At 38.8% G+C, this 18,768-nt stretch overlaps 2 protein-coding genes across 3 annotated transcripts; both read left to right on the top strand.

Annotated features, from left to right (window-relative positions):
• Positions 1–4,518: 4,518 nt before the first annotated feature.
• Positions 4,519–6,642, top strand: LOC147860801 (uncharacterized). The gene has a single exon (XM_087323951.1). The coding sequence runs from the start codon at positions 4,762–4,764 to the stop codon at positions 6,109–6,111; it is 1,350 nt and encodes a 449-aa protein (XP_087180077.1). The 5' UTR covers positions 4,519–4,761; the 3' UTR covers positions 6,112–6,642.
• Positions 6,643–9,321: 2,679 nt separating this feature from the next.
• Positions 9,322–18,035, top strand: LOC147860800 (sucrose transport protein SUC9-like). 2 transcript variants are annotated; one of them, XM_087323636.1, is made up of 6 exons: positions 9,322–10,579; positions 11,428–12,248; positions 12,705–12,768; positions 12,851–12,894; positions 17,029–17,266; positions 17,680–18,035. In XM_087323636.1, the coding sequence occupies exons 1-5, from the start codon at positions 10,105–10,107 to the stop codon at positions 17,227–17,229; spliced, it is 1,605 nt and encodes a 534-aa protein (XP_087179762.1). In that variant the 5' UTR covers positions 9,322–10,104; the 3' UTR covers positions 17,230–17,266; positions 17,680–18,035. The 2 variants fall into 2 exon arrangements, with proteins under 2 accessions (XP_087179762.1, XP_087179761.1); XM_087323635.1 differs by having other exon boundaries at positions 17,627–18,035.
• The last annotated feature ends 733 nt before the right edge of the window (positions 18,036–18,768 follow it).

The raw sequence follows: 18,768 nt of genomic DNA, 5'->3' as shown, positions 1-18,768 counted from the left end.
AACTTGGGAACGATTGGTATGACAAGGTGTAATCGCGGATGGTGCAATGGCAAGAAGACGAGATATATGCAAAGTTCTTGGGAAAAGAAAATTAATTGATTAAAAAACATTTACAAGATTTGTTTGACAAAAGCTACTTTAGCAAGACTTGAACCAACCTCCCCTCTTTCAAAAGAAGGGCTTTTATGGGAAAGCAATTCAACTTTTCTCTTTCTCTATGTACTTTCCTTTCCTTTGCCTTTTGTAGTGATTACTTTGACCTTTCAAATTTCGGTTTTTACCCAAAAGAAATGCTTTAGCAAAAGTCAAACTCTCAACCTCTCATTAAGATAAAGTGTATGAGGTAATCCACTTTGACACTCCTTTCTTGTTTTCTTTTCTTTTCTTTTCCACAAGTTTCTGCTTTTTTTTGTTGGTTCATCTCTTGCATAAACCATCTTCTTGAGCGGCCTCCTTAATGTTGTGCCTTCTTCACGCTTGCGAGGTCCTCTCATCGCTTTCCATTCACTTGCTTTTCATGCTTTCTCCCACCATGGGAGAGGGGCTTTTATGGGGGGCAAACCGTCTCTTCTCCCATTACAACCCTCTTTGAGATGGCTTCATCACCGCCTCGATGTATATGTGGTTGCATTTTTTTTAATAGTTAATTAATTTATATGCATAATTCGACCTTTAAAATAGTCAATACTCACTTTTATTTTATCTCGACCTCCCCCCTCTTACATCATTATATTTTTATCCCAAACAATCTGGAACCTAACATTATCGTTCCAGAGGCTACATCTTGGGCTTCTTATGTATGATTTACAAGCCATAAAATCCTACACACTCCTTGTCGCAAGCTCCAAGTATTAGAAGTGACTTTCTAGATTTTTGACATTGTTTCGATATTGTGAATCCTCACCCCCTAATGAAGGTGAGAGAAGGATCCAAGTCCCCCACTGGTGTCTCATACCACTGTGTACAAACATGGATTGCACCTTGGGTTTGAAGAAGAAAAAGACAAACATGTATGAAGCTAGAGCATTGCCACATTGTCAAAGTTATGTACTACCATAGGACTTCTGACTGAGATAACTCAATCCTCACTCTTCACCCTTACAAATTAGCCTACAACTACACTTACGATTATGCTCGTAGAAAAGGGGCTTGCCTTCTTTACTAGCCTAATGAGTGCATTGACTTGTTCAAATGCATAGATTGCCGACATATCATGTCAATTTTTGATATGTTTCTCCTCCAACTCCATATGATGGTGGTGCAACTTAATATGATAGATGCAAAATATCTTGTCCATCAAAATGTGTCAATTTGATGTTTCCTTCTTTGATGTGTGCAGATACCTAGGATGCCAAGATTGCTTGCTCATATTTACCTTAGCTTCAACCTAGATCCATACACAAGCACACCTTCAAATAGAATAGCAAGGATCTATCACCACATATTTATACAATCTTTATATTGATATTGATTATTCTTTCTCAGGGTGTCATTGGTTTTATGATTTGTTTGTTACTTCACTAGATAATGTATTTATATGTATATATCTAGGTACATTATACATGGGGTTGTAACAATGCTACATACTTTTTCAATAAAATGGTGTAAACAATAACAAACAATCAAACTATATTAATTGTTTGTTATTTTCTACATCATTTTCCTACCATATGGTTCAACAAGTCAATACCTTGAATGATTTTGTTCATTCAAGGGTTTTAAGATGTCCCAAGGCATCTATCCATTAAGATATCAACATGGAAATGGGAGCACAATCCCATAATAATGTATCCAAGTCCCCCATCTGTGTGCGTGCACATGTGCATGTGCCATACTTGATATTGTCTCCATATTAAGACTAGGTGTAGAGGAAAGACATAAAGGCTTGTATTATACAAAGCAATGTGCAAGATGGTTCCATTTCCAAGCCAAGAGGACCAAACGAGAAGGAAATTGAATACATGTGTTAGGTTAATCATGAAAAACCCAAGAGTCTACTGCGATATTGATAATCTTTGCACCTCAATGGCATTCCTCCTCCAAACAAGCCATATTATTTCAAGGATTATGTTTGGAAGTTATTTACCAAGTGAAAATGGATTAAATAGAAACTTATTACAATGAGGCTCACCTTCAAGAAATGTCATAGTTATCCCCATACTTAGAACGTTAAAAGGAAAACTTGATTTTACATGAGAACATAATTTAATCATTGATCGTGTGGTTTCAAATTTGTAAACATTTTGTTGGTAGTTTCGACTAAATTATGCAACACGTCACTCCTTTAATCACTCTACATTACTCCTAGGCACAGCGGCACCCAATCCTTAGACATCAACTTTAAACATTGAGAGAAACCAAGCCATGCATAAAGATTAATAGCAATATCTTAAATAATTTCACAAGTATGCCGCAAATAAATTCTTGGGTACTTGCATTTCGCATGACTGAGAAATGGCGCGTACTCACATTTCACATGAGAGAGACAAGGACAAGACGAGTAAAGGAATTGCCTTTCACCTAACAAAGTGAGGGGAAATCATGATGTATTTACATGCATGGTGGATGGGAGAGTAACATCCAATCTAACTCATGTGAGAGAGATGTTACATGTATTCTAGAGGTCTCAACTCTCATCCATCTTGAATAGTGTAAGTATAGTAACACATGATATAACTCATGACATTATTATACATAATTGAGGTGTTGAAGTACAGGCCTAACAAGAGCACAAACTTAAAGTATGGATTGATGTGTCAGTCATGATTGCAATTTCCTATCCAATCTCTTACAAAGTTGTGTGACATATGAAGTACGTGTTATAGGGGATTTTATTCGTATGTCCAGACTCCAAACAAATAAGAACAATTTTTCTTATATTACTATTTAAGACAACACCAACTCATCTATATGCCAACGAACATTTCCCGAGGGATGAATTTCGGGGCATGGCACATCTACCTTATCGAAAGTATAAATTGTATAACCAAAGAACACTTCTTCAAATAGAATAAATTCAACATTATTGGATTACATAAATGGCATGCATATCCTCGTTAATAAATACAAACTCAAAATTTTCCCCCTTTGATGAGTTTCATGGCATGAGGAATTGTAAAATAAGATTTTAACTTGAAAAACAAGTTATACAAACTAAGAAACAATGCAATCATGTCTAGAGTCTAGACACCATTTTGAATTCTCAATTGTATGAAGCATTCTGAATTCACTTGCATGCGTGTACTTTCTTTTTACTAATTTAAAACGTTACTAACAACCGTAGACACGACTTCCATAGTGTCAGAAAGAATGTCTCAAACTAGAAAAAAAGGAATAGACTTAACAAGTCAAGTGAACTACATTACGAACAAGAATGTTACAAGAAAAAACAAGCAATAAAACATAAAGAATTTAAAAAAAAATCGATTGACATGACCAAGCAATGTTGCAAATTAGCCACGATACGAATTCAATATGAAGGCCACTTCTTTTAAAAAACATGTATAAAGTGTTAAAAGTGAGACTTCAGGGAGGGAATATAAAGGGTGGGGTCTTTAACATTATATTTCGAAAGGTGAGACAAACCATCTCCCCTAGCTAAAGAATGTCAAAGCAAATGGTCACAAAAGAAGACTGATACATCGGGGCAATGAAAACAACATTAAGTTATTTCATGGCATCTTTGAATAGTGGAAGAAAGAAACTTTTCACTAAGGCAATGGTTAATGTGATGCCAAATCATAGGTCGGGGGATACATTGTATATACATTTTCCACAACAATGTATATATACATTGACAATATTGTGTTAATGAGTATATGTCATCCCATTAGCAAATGAAAAGGACCGAAGACATGGTCATTGTCATCGAACGGGCAAGGTGCTAAACTTGTGGATGCATATTGGCATGTGTATAAAGAGGGAGAGTGTCATAAAAGCTATTCGAGGAACACACCATGGTACACTTGCGTCTTCTTGATTGAGCGAGACATTCTCCTCAATTGGCTAGGTGGTGGCTTCGATTTTACCTACTTTGATTTGTCCCAATGAGCTAGCATTGCCCCTAGTGGATGGCCTTGATCTAGCTAAACCCTAGGCCCTAAACCTCATACCGACAATTGATTACCCTTGATTGTTAATTACCTTAGTGCCATCCCTTAGAAGCCCACTTCTTAAATTGGACTCCGTCGATTAGCCACTAGATTACTACCCATCAATTGGCTTGTGGGTCATCAAGTTACTCGCCTAGATTAGCTAGTTATAACCTTAATCAGCTAGTGTCAGAGTAATTCCTTCTTCTAGAAAGCTTTTGTTAATTACCTTATTAGCAAGCAAATTTACCTTGTTAATGTGTGGCTAGATTAGCTAGTTATAACCTTAATAAGCTAGTGTCAAAATAAATCCTTCTTCTAGATAATTATTGTTAATTACCTTATTAGCAAGCAAATTTATCTTGTTAATGTGTGGCTAGATTAGCAGTTATAACCTTAATCAGCTAGTTGTTAATTACCTTATTAGCAAGCAAATTTACCTTGTTAGTGTGTGGCTAGATTAGCTAGTTATAACCTTAAACAGCTAGTGTCAGAGTACATCCTTCTTCTAGACAGTTATTGTTAATTACCTTATTAGCAAGTAAATTTACCTTGTTAATGTGTGGCTAGATTAGTTAGTAATAACCTTAATCAGCTAGTGTCAGAGTACTTACTTCTTCTACACAGTTATTGTTAATTACCTTATTAGCAAGTAAATTTACCTTTGTTAATGTGTGGATTTCAAAGCCCATCTTCTCCTCCTTTGCAGAAGATTCATGATGATCCAATGATGCAGAAGATTCATCCTCCTCCTTTGCAGAAGATTCAGGATGATCCAATGATGCAGAAGATTCATCCTCCTCCTTTGCAGAAGATTCATGATGATCCAATGATGCAGAAGACTCATCCTCCTCCTTTGCAGAAGATTCAGGATGATCCAATGATGCAGAAGATTCATCCTCCTCCTTTGCAGAAGATTCAGGATGATCCAATGATGCAGAAGATTCATCCTCCTCCTTTGCAGAAGATTCAGGATGATCCAATGATGCAGAAGACTCATCCTCCTCCTTTGCAGAAGATTCATGATGATTCAACGATGCAGAAGAAGAAGCCCGCTCGCAATGATGAAGGAGGTGAAGATGAGGATCACTGTGTGTTTGCAATGGTGCCTTTCTCTTGGGAAGAGAAGCCAGGAATCCCCATCTCCTCTCCTTCTCCTAATCACAGCAACAGACCATCAAACCCTAATCACATCGCCACTGACAACAAGCTGCTGCATCTCCACATACCTTCATATCCACCATTCCCTGCAGCGCGAAACCCTAGCCCAAACCTTGAGATGCTACCTCTCCCGGTACCTCCAGCTCGCAGCCCTTCCTTGAATCCCACGGATCCAAGAGCATTATTACCTCCCCGCAGAAGCTCTGGCGCGAGAAGGAGAGGCGCAGGAGGAGGGGGTCTCTCCATCACAGAAGAAGACCCTTTCTTGGTGGCGATGGAGGTGTGCAGAGAGAGCGGCAGGGGGGTTGTCCAGCGTAGTAGCAGGGGTCGCACATCGTCCACGATTCCTCTGCTAGGCAAGCTTCCATTGGAGCAGGAGGAGGGGGGGAGAAGGATTAGGGTTTCTGAGGGGCTTGGAGCGATGAAGAAAGCAGGGAAGCCATCATCACCATCACTGTCATCACCATCACCATCACCATCATCACCATCACCATCACCATCACCATCATCGCCATCGCCATCGCCATCACTGTCATCACCATCACCATCACCATCACTGTCATCACCATCACCATCATCATCACCATCACCACCATCACCATCACCATCACCATCACCATCACCATCATCATCATCACCATCACAATCATCACCATCACCATCATCTGTGGAGGAGGGCATGAAGTGTAATTACAAGAAACTCGTGAAGGCACCGGCTCCTCCTCCTCCTCCTCCTCGCCGGGTCTCGTTGGCCGGGGCGGCCGGATGCATGGGATGCCACGCGGTCCACGGCTCGGCCATCGTCCGCATGTCACCTGACCAGACCCGACCCGACCCACACACACCAATGCCATCGTAGTAGCCTCTCGTGGGTTTCCTAAAGCGGTCGCCCCCGAATCGTTTCCCCGCCCATACCCGAAGCCCGACCATATGCTTCCCGTACCAACATTCGTACTATATCTAGTATTTCTCCACACACAACCCACCTCTTGGAAATAAATGGCCCCTCCCGGGCTCCGTATGCTATATGTATAGGCCTAGACACCCACTCGAACCGGTGCCTTATGTGTATTATATTTTATCATTCCCCCTTCTCTTCTGTCGCCTTTATGTCTTAGGATTCAATATACCTCGAGGTATTGCAATCTCGTCGGGGAGCCTCTCTGCGTTTTCCCTGGTAGCTTGCACAAGCTTCATCGGGATCCATTTACGTGTGTGGCCTACTCGATCTGATGTACATCTATATCCCTTTGATGTACAAGTTTATGTCTCGTACACATTGTTTTTTTATTTATTCCATGAATTCTATCCATCTTCATCAAAGGTTTATGTCCATTGTAGCAATTATTTATTGGATAGGGTCATTTATTTGTGCCACAACACTTAGCGAGTGCATTGTATTTGTTACAAGTATTCAAAATCTTCTTCGAAGAAGCTGCTTATCTTTGGCAATCCATGCATTTCTTTCTGGATCCATTGACTCATGACTCATTACTATATAATTTGTTAAGCAAATCATGAGTATTGTTGTTATAAGGTCCCAATTGATAATGTAACAACTTATATAGTTTAAATAATGCTTGCCTTTGACATCATTAATCAAAAGACGCTTTAACTTGCGATCGTAGCTTGCATGGTTTTTCAGATACAAGTATAACAATCTAGCTTTAAGGTGATATTTACAAGGGAAAAGTACCAAGATACCCCTGGAAGTTCGTCTATTTACCTGAATGCCCCTGGAAGTTCCAAATTTACCAAACTACCCCTATGTCCAAAAAATTACACTTTATAAAGTAATTATACACTCAAATCTACAAACCCTATTTATCAAAGATGGAAGAAATGGACCCGAACTAGCCCTATTTACCAAAGATTTGAGTGTATAATTACTTTATAAAGTGTACTTTTTTGGACATTCTGGTAACTAGACGAACTTCCAGGGGTATCCTGGTATTTTTCCCTATTTACAATACATAGATGTACCATAGAATTTTGATACTTGTATGGTTTCAATGAGGCTTGCCGTTAACATCATTGATCAAAAGAGGTTTAATTTGTGATTGTAGGGTAGAGTTCTAGTGGATCATGGATGGGTTGTGCATAGGTGATGGACATGTTATGCATGGGGTTGTGCATATGTCATAAAAATCCAACAAAAAGCTATAAATTAATCATGAATATGTTCTTTTTATGAGAATGTATACATACCAACAACTCTTGTCCTATGATTTTCATCAACTATCTTAATTACCATTATGAAGTATGTATGTATTCACTTAAGATCTACCAAAGCTTCACAAGCAAAAATACATTTATCGCCATAAATAACCAAGAAGTAGATGGAAATTTGTTTTATGGACTAAAAATGAACGATGGTTTTGAATGCTTGAACACACTTGCAAGCAATTAACTTAACCATAGTAAATTGCCACGTATTTTTAGAAGGGAAGCCAGAGAAACAATCGTCCACCCAACAAACCATAAATCCCCTAAGTCGAGGGTCATCATTTGGCATGACCTCTTATTGTGTCCAATACTGTGGAAGGGAGTCAAAACAAGACTCATGTCTTGAGAAGGCATAGTTCATGACGGTGTCGTGAAGAAAACCGGCCATAGGCGGAATCAGAGAGAAAACGCATGAACCGGCCCTTACATGGATGGACGCGATATTTTGTACCTGATTCATAAATGGGTGTAAATACTAAGTTGCACGCATTTATTAGAGGGGGATTGTGCGTATCCCTGTCAGAGGGACAGGGAATAAAGCGAAGGGACAAGAAGGGGAAAGGAAGGAAAAAGGAAAAGGATATCGCGCGTGGGCAAGGAGGAGGGATGCAGCAGAACCGAGGGTGAGCTCTCTCTCTCCGCTCCGATCGTCGTTCTCTGCGGGTGTCGGGAGTTCGCTGCCTCTGCTCCGTGGACAGCCCGTGTGCTTCCAGCAGAGTCTCTCCCATTCCCCCTTTTGTTTTTGGAGTCGTGTGACTGTCGTCGGTGTGCGTGAGTAGGGTCCCCGTGTCGGGTCTGTCGCCGCCTTGTCGGTTGTAACCGTCGGAGTTTGTAATCTCTTGTCATTGTAATCAAGTGTTACATTTTATATCTCTCTTTCTCGCTTCTACGTGTCTGTGAATCTCTCTCTCTGTCTCTGTCTCTCTCGCTCCTCGGTCCAAGACCCCCGTGGTCCCGCCCCTTTCTACACGTACGCGCGTAACAACGCGACAACGGACGAGGTTAAACCCTCGAAATTTGGTAATCCATGCTTGAAGAATGAAGTACGAGAGAAGGGAAAACATGCAAACAATATGGGATTACTTTCGGACAAGTTGTTGTGCCCAATGTGGTGGTGCATGAATGTGTTGGTGCTTTCGCGATGGAAGGGAGAGAGGTTGGGTGGATGCATTTACTCAATGCATGTGAGGCACAAACGGATCTTGGTATTGGTTCTCTCATAAGGTCATGGTCTCAGGACATGCATAGGTTGCATACATGAGGTCGTGATCCATCGGGGTTTAGGGTCTATGACAACACGTTGTTGTGTGTGCGGCGCTCTTTGTAAGGTCGGGGCCTCAGGACACGCGTGTGGTTGCATACATAAGGTTCCCAACCATATGGGTTTAGGGTTTAGGATGACATGTTGTTGTTGGCGCTCTCGTAAGGTCATGGCCTCAGGACATGTACGTGGTTGCATGCATGAGGTCGCGATCCCTCAGGGTTTAGGGTTTAGGGTTTAAGACGACATGTTCTTCTTCTTCTTGTTAGCGCTCTCGTAAGGTTAGGGCATCGGGACATGCACGAGGTTGCATACATGGGGTTCCGATCCATCAGGGTTTAGGGTCCAGGACGACATGCTCCTTTTCCTTGTATGGTCAGGGCCTAGGGGCATCCATGTGGCTACATACTTGAGTTACCGATTCCATAGTTCGAACCCGTGACTTTGTAACAGGACAAACCCAACGCCCGATTCCCCCGAAGCCTTTGGTAGGAAATGAAATGAAGGGTTTTGGAGAAAAACCTCAACAAGTAAACAAAGAGCTTTGGTGAAGAAACAGAGTATGTATGTATGTACTATGTATGTTGAGAGGGAAGGAAGAAAAAGCTTTCTAAATCTGTCCACCACTGAATGTTCTTTGAAGTTGCCATGTGTCCATCAGAGAACTTGAGAGAGAGAGAGAAAGAGAGAGAAACCCATTTGGCTATGTCTTTATTTCGAATGCTGTGTTTCTTTGCTATAGCTTTTGCAAAATGCCAATGCTAGAGATGCAACATCTGCCCCGCATTTCTTGGCAAAGATTGAGATTTTCATTCCCCCTTGATATAATATAAAAACCGCGTCTAAACCCTAATTGGATATGGTTCATTTGGTTGCTCTGTTATTCGCTGTAGCCATTGCATAATGCCGATGGTAATGATGGTGATGGTGATGGTGATGATTACGATGCAACATCTAAGGTTGAGATATTCATTTCTCATATTAATATAGGTTTCTTTTTTGAACCAAAAGTGCTTTGATTAAAAGAGAGAACTTATAGATGGCTTGAATGAGAGAAGCCTGATACAGATTTGATTGTGAAAAAAAGGCTGCTAAAATCACATACTGTATAAGAAAATCCTGATTATCAGATTTGATAAATAAAAAAGTGTGTGTGTGTGTGAGAGAGAGAGAGATAGAGATAGATCGATAGGAATAATATACGTGCATGAGTATTAATGGAAAGGGATTGATTATCCATATTTTGATCAAGATAACAAGAAATTCCACACTATCATCTCTGGTAAACAAATTAAAAGCAATTGAATTGTTTTGATTAAAGAGGCTGATAATACACAAGATTGATCATTGAAAGGTTAGTGATCCATGGATAAAGGAAGCAGCAGTGGCGGTAGTGGCAAGAAGGGTAGTAAGAGGGTGCCACTGAGGGCATTAGCGAGGATAGCATCGGTGGCAGCAGGCGTGCAATTCGGATGGGCCCTTCAGCTCTCTCTACTAACCCCTTATGTACAAGAGCTAGGTATTCCACATACATGGGCCAGCTACATTTGGCTATGTGGACCCATCTCTGGCTTCATTATGCAACCCCTCATTGGTCATTCTAGTGATAACTGCCAGAGCAAGTATGGGCGGAGGCGCCCCTTCATCGTCATGGGCACCTTCCTCGTCATCTTGGCCGTCCTTCTCATTGGTTATGCCGCAGACCTAGGCTTCTTCCTTGGTGATTCTCCCTTGTATCGACCTAGGGCGATCACGATCTTCGTTTTTGGGTTCTGGATTTTGGATCTTGCTAATAATACTCTCCAAGGACCTTGTAGGGCTCTCCTTGCTGATTTCACAGGTTTTTCCCTCAAATCTTTCTCTCTATGGCTTCACGCATGCTTTATATATGTTATGTTTTGGATAGTGTTCTTTATCATTGTGTTCGTTCATTTGAATATGAATGGAAGCATCTGAGGAATAACATGATCTCCTATGCTGGTGCATGTCTGTATATGACAATGTCTGAGATCGTTCCTTCATGTGTGTGTATGTATATTTGTGTTTAATAAGCCTGGATGCCTCTAAGATGAACATAATCTATTATATTATGTCTATATGACCTTTTGATTTGTCAACTTTGGCACAATATCCCTTATATGTATACATATCCATTATATTGTGATGAAGTAGCATGGATATAAATAAGGTAGACCATGCTAAACATTATCCATTATGTTGTATATGTATAGATTGTCTGATAAAAACATCCCCCCTCATGTATATATTCATTCTCTAATATGTTACCATTTGATATATCTGAGAGAAACATTATCTACAATACTGTGTGCGTCTTTATGATTACATTTTTAAGGTCATCTTCAGATTCATCATCTCTGCAATTTGATAATGTAAAGAGTTTGTATAGCATGTAACAAAATCAAATACAGTCAGTAGAGATGTGCATGTTTTCGTAGATGTTTCACATCCTCTTATTCAATTTGATAACGCTTTTAACTGTCCTTATCACATGTAAATACAGAAAATGCCATCAGAAATGAATATTGCATGAATGCATCCTGTGCATAATTTGGTTTCGTTGCCTTATGTACGCTTTAAAATACATGTATCTCTCATGCATGTTTATTGATTTTATTTAATTATTCTTTGCACATTTGTTAATGGGCTAAACATAGTTTTCGGTTGCAGGTAAAAATCAGAAGAGAACAAGAAGAGCAAATTCGTTCTTCTCATTTTTCATGGCAGTTGGGAATGTGCTAGGGTATGCAGCAGGTTCAGTGGAGAGTTGGTATAAAATCTTTCCATTCTCAAGGACTGACGCCTGTGGAATGAGCTGTGCCAACCTTAAATGCGCCTTTTTGATTGGTATATTGGTATTGTTTACCACTGTTATACTAAGCATAACAGCTGCGCCTGAAATACCATGGTCACCAGATGATCAGCAATCATCGACGGCAGTAACTTCTACAACTCCGTTCCTAAATGATGATGGAATGGAGAGGAAAGGAAGCTGTGCTGGTGAAGGAAAATATGACGAAGAAGATGAAGATGACATGGAAACTGAAGAGGAAATGAGAGAGGCTTTCTTATGGGAGCTAATTTGTGCATTTAGAGACCTACCCCCAAAGATGTGGAGCGTGCTTATTATAACTGCGTTGACATGGATAGCGTGGTTTCCTTTCATGTTATATGATACCGACTGGATGGGTAGGGATGTGTATGGAGGATCGACTGTAGATGAATCTAGTTCAATACTCTATGGGAGAGGTGTTAGAATGGGATCTCTTGGGCTCATGATACAATCAGTTGTATTGGGTCTTTTCTCATTATGTGTAGAACCTTTGTGTCGGAAGGTTGGTACAAGCTATGTATGGGCAGCTGGAAATTTTATTATAACCACCGCCTTGATAGGTACTGCTGTGCTCACCAAGTTTATGCCCCACCCTCCGAATGCTGTCTCAATAGCAGGAGCCTTGGTGATCTTTGCAGTTCTTGGGTTACCTCTTGCAGTGAGTATTTGTTTGCTTTCTTGGTTACTCGTTATTACAGTGTTGGTGTACTTTTGTTCTGGAATATGTTTCTGTAACATTTTTTAAGTTGGTTTCCTTCAGTATTGGATTGGTTTATTCTATAATTCTAGCAAGTTTCCTTTGTCATTTGATTGGTTTGGTTTGTTATTCCAGGTTGACTTCTCTTTTTAATTGTAGTGTGCTTCCTTCTATCATTGGATTTGTTTGTTATTATAGTGGGCTTGCTTATATTATGAGATTGGTTTGTTATTCTTGGAGGTTTGCTTTTCTTATTGGATTGTTTTTAACATTATTCTAGCTAGTTGCCTTTCTTTTGTCAGTTAGTTGCATCTTGGTTATTCTGATAAGCTTCTTTTGTTATTGGTTTTGTTTGTTTCAATATTCTAGTGAGTTTCTTTTGTTATTGGATTGAATCCAGTGGAAATTGTGTTGCAGGTGACGTACAGTATTCCTTATGCACTGACTGCTACATTGACCTCTAATACAGGGGGTGGACAAGGTAGGTGTATATCTTCCCCTAGACTTAGTTAGAAATGAAGTTTTGTCAGGCTGAGCTTACTTTATTTTATTATGGAATGCAGGGCTATCAATGGGAGTGTTAAACATGGGGGTGGTTGTTCCACAGGTTTCTCTCTCTCTCTCTCTCTCTCTCTCTCAATGGATAATTAGAAGTTTTACTTCTTTGTACAAAAATTACAAAACAACTACGTGAACAAAGAAACCAAAGAGACGACTGCATGCCAAGGATCAAAACCATCCTTAGTAATAAGTCCTATGTTGGCTATAGTATTGCACTGCCAGTGAAGGAGACCTCTCAAATGGCTGATTTGACTGCACTCCAGAATTGGAAAAAATAATGGATGCAATCTCGGTAATCTAGTTATGCCAGCAAAATAGCCTTAGTAATAAGACCAACATTGGCTATGGTCTTGAACTGTTAGCGGAGAAGACACATCTCAAATGGTGATATGATTGCACTCCAGAATGGGAATAAAAGAAAGGATTTTGGATAATCCAATTATTCCAACAGCCTATAAATGCAGAGAGCGAAAGATAAGCGTCAGTTAACGATTGCACAACTTTCTAGTTTGAGTTCGCTAAAAACCCAATCATGTGGAAAGAATGTTTGAAATTTGAATGTCTTTTCCCTCACCTTTCTTGTAAATAGAATCGTATTAATAATGGAAAGAAAGAAAAAACACATAACTCAAAAGACGGATGACCGTCAGATCTCAATTGAGATCCTATTTAGTTTGATAAGCCAAGTGACAAAAGTCAACAGAGAAGGAAAATATGATTGATTTACCAATTCACATATTTGGATCTCCTCAGGTGATAGCATTCTTGAGCTTTCCAACTTTGAGAACTGCCAAAGAAAACCTGCCTTTTAACGTGCCTCAAAAACAAGAAATTTATGCATATGGAAAATATGGCATAACCCCAATACCGCATGGACTTAAAAACAATTTAGTGTGAACAAGGAAAACCCGAAATGACCTGTGAAAATACTGATGGGAATGGAGGTTCTGAAATCCTAGATATAAGAAGCTTGCTTTGAAGAAATATATGTGCGAATAGAGCTTGACCTCGGGAAGCAATAAAATGATTCATACTATGTTCTAATGACAATACAAATTTAACACATTCCACCGGCTATACTCCACTTTCATAAGGTGTCTCCTAGTGGTAAACCCCCAATCATATAACCCTCCAAATAAACATATTAGCTCTAAATAAGAAGTTGTAGTAGAGTGCCAAACCATCTCTACTACAAGTTATCACCACATTTTAGGCTTCTTTATACTTTTTCATAACCCTCTGTCACCCATACATGTATGTAAAAATTAACTTGCGATAAATATCGTTTGTATTTACTTTGGTAAAGACATCTATTTCCTGCAAACTATCTTGGACCCTAAGAACCCTATGACTTTTAGGAATTCTAAATCTCACCCTAGTTTTTCAAAGAGCCATTATTCTCCTTTTAGGTCGCCAACATTGTATTTTGTATTGTATACAAAGCTGAAATTCGCCATCTGATGAAATTGGAGTTGGAATAATTGCTTGTCCTCCCATTGCAACGTTCTCAAAGTCCACAATTCCATTTGCAAGGAATTTTCATTCTTCTGCTCTGGCGGGAGACATCAGCTAAGAAACCAACAAGTGATAAACTATCATCAATCCTGAACATTTCATTTATCTATCACTAATCACTATGTTCCACCAGGAGGTTCCCATGTCTGTTTTTCCAAACCTAACCCCTTCTTTCGCAAGAAAAAAGCCACCATCTCTATCTATGGTGGTTTATGTTTGAACATTGCTCTAGGGAATGGTAAGCTCTGATCCACCATATGTTAATGCAAATTTAATGTTGCCATGCCTCAACTCTTTTTGAGGCAAATATGATTCCATGCCACACAAGATGGAAATTTAAACTTTCAATTTCCCTTCTTGACCATGGTAACGGTTGGATGTAATATGAAACCAAGGAATCATAATTAAGTCTTATGTGAAAACACAAATTTTGTGTGGAGAATAGTTAACTCCTCCCAACCAAGATCCTACAAATTCCTCTTCCTACATGCATGTTAATCTTCAAGAGGCTACCACAAAATAGATTCCACACCTCCATAGCTCTAGAAAAGTTTATCGTGAATGGCATCTAAAAACATGATATAATCATTTGCTAATGGCAGTGAAAGATCTACCAAATCACCCCCCGTTGCCATGTTATGCGACATTTTTAAAATAAGATGTATTACGATTGCAATCAATTAAGGGCACTAAATGTCCTTGACCAATTTCTGAAGTAGAATAGATTGGGTGATTACTCCATTGAACATGACATTTGAACTTGGTCAATGTGCATTAAACTAGTCATTAATTTTCTAACAAGTTACCAATTCATGTTATCATACACCTTTTCAAGATCTAATTGTTTCACGACCCAATCCTGATTATACTCAGCATAGTCTATGGCCATTTTTAAAATATCTCTTCATGTGATGGACATCTTTGTCTAACTGATTTCCGAACTGGAATGGGATGGCTGATTTATCCATTGCATATCATTTAGAATGCTATGCACAATCTCTCTTTATGTGATGGACATCTTTCCGATTTCTGAACTGGAATGGGGTGGATGATTCGTCCATTGAATGGTTTGTGAACTTGACCCTTGTCATGTATATATCAAACTTGACACCAAAACCCAGATGAATCATCGATTTCCTCATAAACTAGCAGTTCACATTCACGTTATCACATGCCTTTTCAAGACCTACTTGTATCATGAATAACTCTTTTCTAAACTCCTTAGCATAGTTTATGGACATTTATATGTTTAGAATGTTATTCAAAATAACTCTTCCTACAATTAACCCATATTGTGCCTTATCAATAAACGCAGAGAAGTATTTCTGCAACCTTTTGCTAATGACCTTAGGCAAAAACCTTGTAAATTCCATCCATCAATGAAATAGGTTGCCAACGACTAAAAAGATGGAGGAGATGGAATTTTAGGCAATAGATTTAGTAAATCAATACTCCATGATGAGAGCATGAGACACTCCAAACTTGTTGAAACAAAAATGTGAGTGGTTTCTTCAACTCAAGCACGTAGCTCTTAAATAACTTTCGTTAATCCATCCCATCTATGACTTATTGTTTGAGAAATGGAATATGACTGACTCTATCTCACCCTTCATTAAATCTTTGTCAAGATTCTTTGCTATCTCTTGTGGTGCATGATTCGAATTAAATCATTATCATTAACACTAATGATTCGAATTAAATTGTTGCATAAAATATGCCTCGCTCTTTGCCATAGTGGCATGTTGTTCAATATGCATCAGTCCATTTAACTCTTATTTATCTGGCGGTTTTCTCCCCATTTCTCTCTCTCTAACTCACACACTATACACACACAGGTTTTACATAGGAGAAACTAAATTTGCAAAGGTCTTTTCATCTATATTTTGTAGATCTTTGCATTCAATAGTTGTGATCTGTAAGTTACTATCATTAGGTCTCATTCATGTGAATATGGCCTCAAATCTTGCCAATAAGAGGTAATCAGGAGTTAGAACCTTGTGAAATGTATTTTCATTGGCAATTTGCAGATTAATGTATTGACTGGTCAAACATAGAATAGTCAAATCTTTGGCGATTAGGTTGATCAAGAACTTATTGAAATCTATCTAAAAACATTTGACATGAATTATTTTCATCAGTTGTCATGTGGTATCAAATAAGATATGTTCAGTGCACTGAATAAATAAATGATTTGCATTGAATAATCGAATGCTTTGTAAGTCAGATTGAAGAGGACCTACATGACCTTAATCCACAGCCGTGATCTAGACATTATCAATGCATTGAATAATCAAATGCTTTACAAGTTAGGGTGATCAAGTCCAACTTGATATCAATTGACAATACCAAATTGAAATACATCTTAGGTTATGTTGGCAGTTGATGTCTTGATTGAGGTATGATCAACATAAATTTGAAATCAACCAAGGGTTATGTCACATCAATGGAGACTTTCAATGTGACATGGGAGTGAGGGTATTTTTGATATTGGTCAAAGGCAGAGACGTGATTGATGAATAATTTTCGAATAGTTTGACATAGTAGATTGATGTAACTCATTATTGCTGGGAAGACTCTTCCTAGAACCTTTTAAACAATCTGTTTTGATGAATTCCACTTACTAATGACATATGATGGTTGGTTGGTTGGTTATCCGTGTGTGTAGGTACTAGTGTCGATAGGAAGTGGACCACTCGATACCGTATTTGGAGGTGGGAATATTCCATCTTTCCTTGTCGGAGCGGGATCTGCTTTTCTTGGTATGGTGCTCTCAGTGTGGTTGCTACCGAGGCCACCACCCGATTTCTTTAGCACCGGAATGATGCAGACGAGCCTCCGAAGAACGCTCAGCTCACCCATTCCCTGACATCAATTCCTCCCTTTTTTGCACATATGAATAAAGAGTATAATCACTTGAATCTTATTTCTCTCTTATTTCTGTAAGTTACACCCTCTTATCTCTGTAAAATCTCTCTCCCTCGTCGCATCTTTCCTTAATACATGCCCACTCTAATGATTACTAAGAGTGAGTAATAAGAGTATCCACTAGAGTAATAAGAGTTTTTTTCCTTTCTGAATGTGCCCCCCCCCCCCCCCCCCCTCTTTTAATGATACTTATGAATAGCTTACCGCAACTACTCTTTTTTTCTCCGCTTTAATGGTTCTTATTATCCGAATCGGATTTATATATACCTAGTGCCATTTGTGATCCATATTTCCCCTCTCTTTTTAATGGTTTTATCTTATCCTTTTCAAACATGAAGGAGGCTAGCTATGCGAGATCCTCATCGGAACGCTGCAGTGTTTGTGATTTCAGAATCTGTCATTGGAGTCTTTTGGAGATTTTACAAAGGACACTTAACAGAGGCTCCCCCCCCCCTTCCCTTTTGAGGCAGGAATTTTATGAATGAGCTATGGTTATGGTTTCTATAGATAATATGGTTAGGTTTGGTTTTTGGTTCAGTAAAAGAGTGTGAATGGTGTTATATAGTGGTGTCAAGGAGGGGGAGTAAAGGGCCCTTGCTGAGTGGGAACTAGAGTTTTTTTTTTCTCTGAAAACATTAGATCAATAATCGAGACATGTTTTCGTATAGAATGCCGTTTGATTTCATGGTAAAACCATTCATTGTATTTATAGGGTATTTGCAATTGTCAGTTCATAAAAGATGGCTACACGAACGTGGATTTGTTAAAGAGTTAAAAATCCATGGATTTGTATTTTTAGGGACATTTGTGACAAATCTTCAGTTTATTGAAAATGGTTGCATAAAACCTCTTGGAATCATTCATGGATTCATTGAGTTAATCTGGAGGTCTAGAAAAATGGTACATAAGAAGTGTTGAAAATGGGTATTGATTCATTCAGTTGAGAAGTTCATGCATATTTTGTTTGGACCAATTTTGCTTGAGATAAACCATAGCCATATTCCACTATCTATACTAAAATGTCTATTGCCAGACTCTTTTTTCTTAGAAATTTTACAATCCTCTTACACATCTAGATTCTACATGAGAATGTGATGTATGAGCAATCTTCTTATAGTACTAGTCTAAAAGTTCTTTTTGTAAGCTGTCATTCCAATCTTTGTGGTATTTTTTGTCAGGTTATATAAGTGTAAATAGTGTGCTTGAGGTTCTTGTTACATTTGTAGGACCCAAAAGTAGACGATAGCTTTTCATTTTAGATATATTGTTTCAGGTATGCTCCAACTTAAGAAGGTGAAATATATAACTCTAATTAGAGCACATTAGGTTCTTGTTACATCTATAAGACCCTAAAGTAATTAACTCAAGCAAAAGTTTTTTGTTTTGGATTTATTGTTTGCATTTGGACTTCCCTTGCCTTTGGTTGTAATGAGTATCGTGTCTATTCATGTGCTTCTAAAGATTGTTTGTTCAAGCCGTT

The sequence above is a fragment of the Azolla caroliniana genome, unplaced genomic scaffold, assembly GCF_043228905.1.
Source record: "Azolla caroliniana isolate FFs.n. ecotype wild unplaced genomic scaffold, voAzoCaro1.0.p SCAF_8, whole genome shotgun sequence".
Classification (NCBI taxonomy): domain Eukaryota; kingdom Viridiplantae; phylum Streptophyta; class Polypodiopsida; order Salviniales; family Salviniaceae; genus Azolla; species Azolla caroliniana.
The sequence above is the reverse complement of the archived record's forward strand: the minus strand, read 5'-3'. Positions and strand labels throughout refer to the sequence as shown.

Excerpts from the sequence above, each read along its gene's own strand:
- LOC147860800 (XM_087323636.1), top strand. The coding sequence starts at position 10,105 with ATGGATAAAGGAAGCAGCAGTGGCGGTAGTGGCAAGAAGGGTAGTAAG. Across the intron at positions 12,249-12,704 it reads TTCTTGGGTTACCTCTTGCA|GTGACGTACAGTATTCCTTA; the intron begins GTGAGTATTTGT and ends ATTGTGTTGCAG. Across the intron at positions 12,769-12,850 it reads TAATACAGGGGGTGGACAAG|GGCTATCAATGGGAGTGTTA; the intron begins GTAGGTGTATAT and ends TATGGAATGCAG.
- LOC147860801 (XM_087323951.1), top strand. The coding sequence starts at position 4,762 with ATGTGTGGATTTCAAAGCCCATCTTCTCCTCCTTTGCAGAAGATTCAT.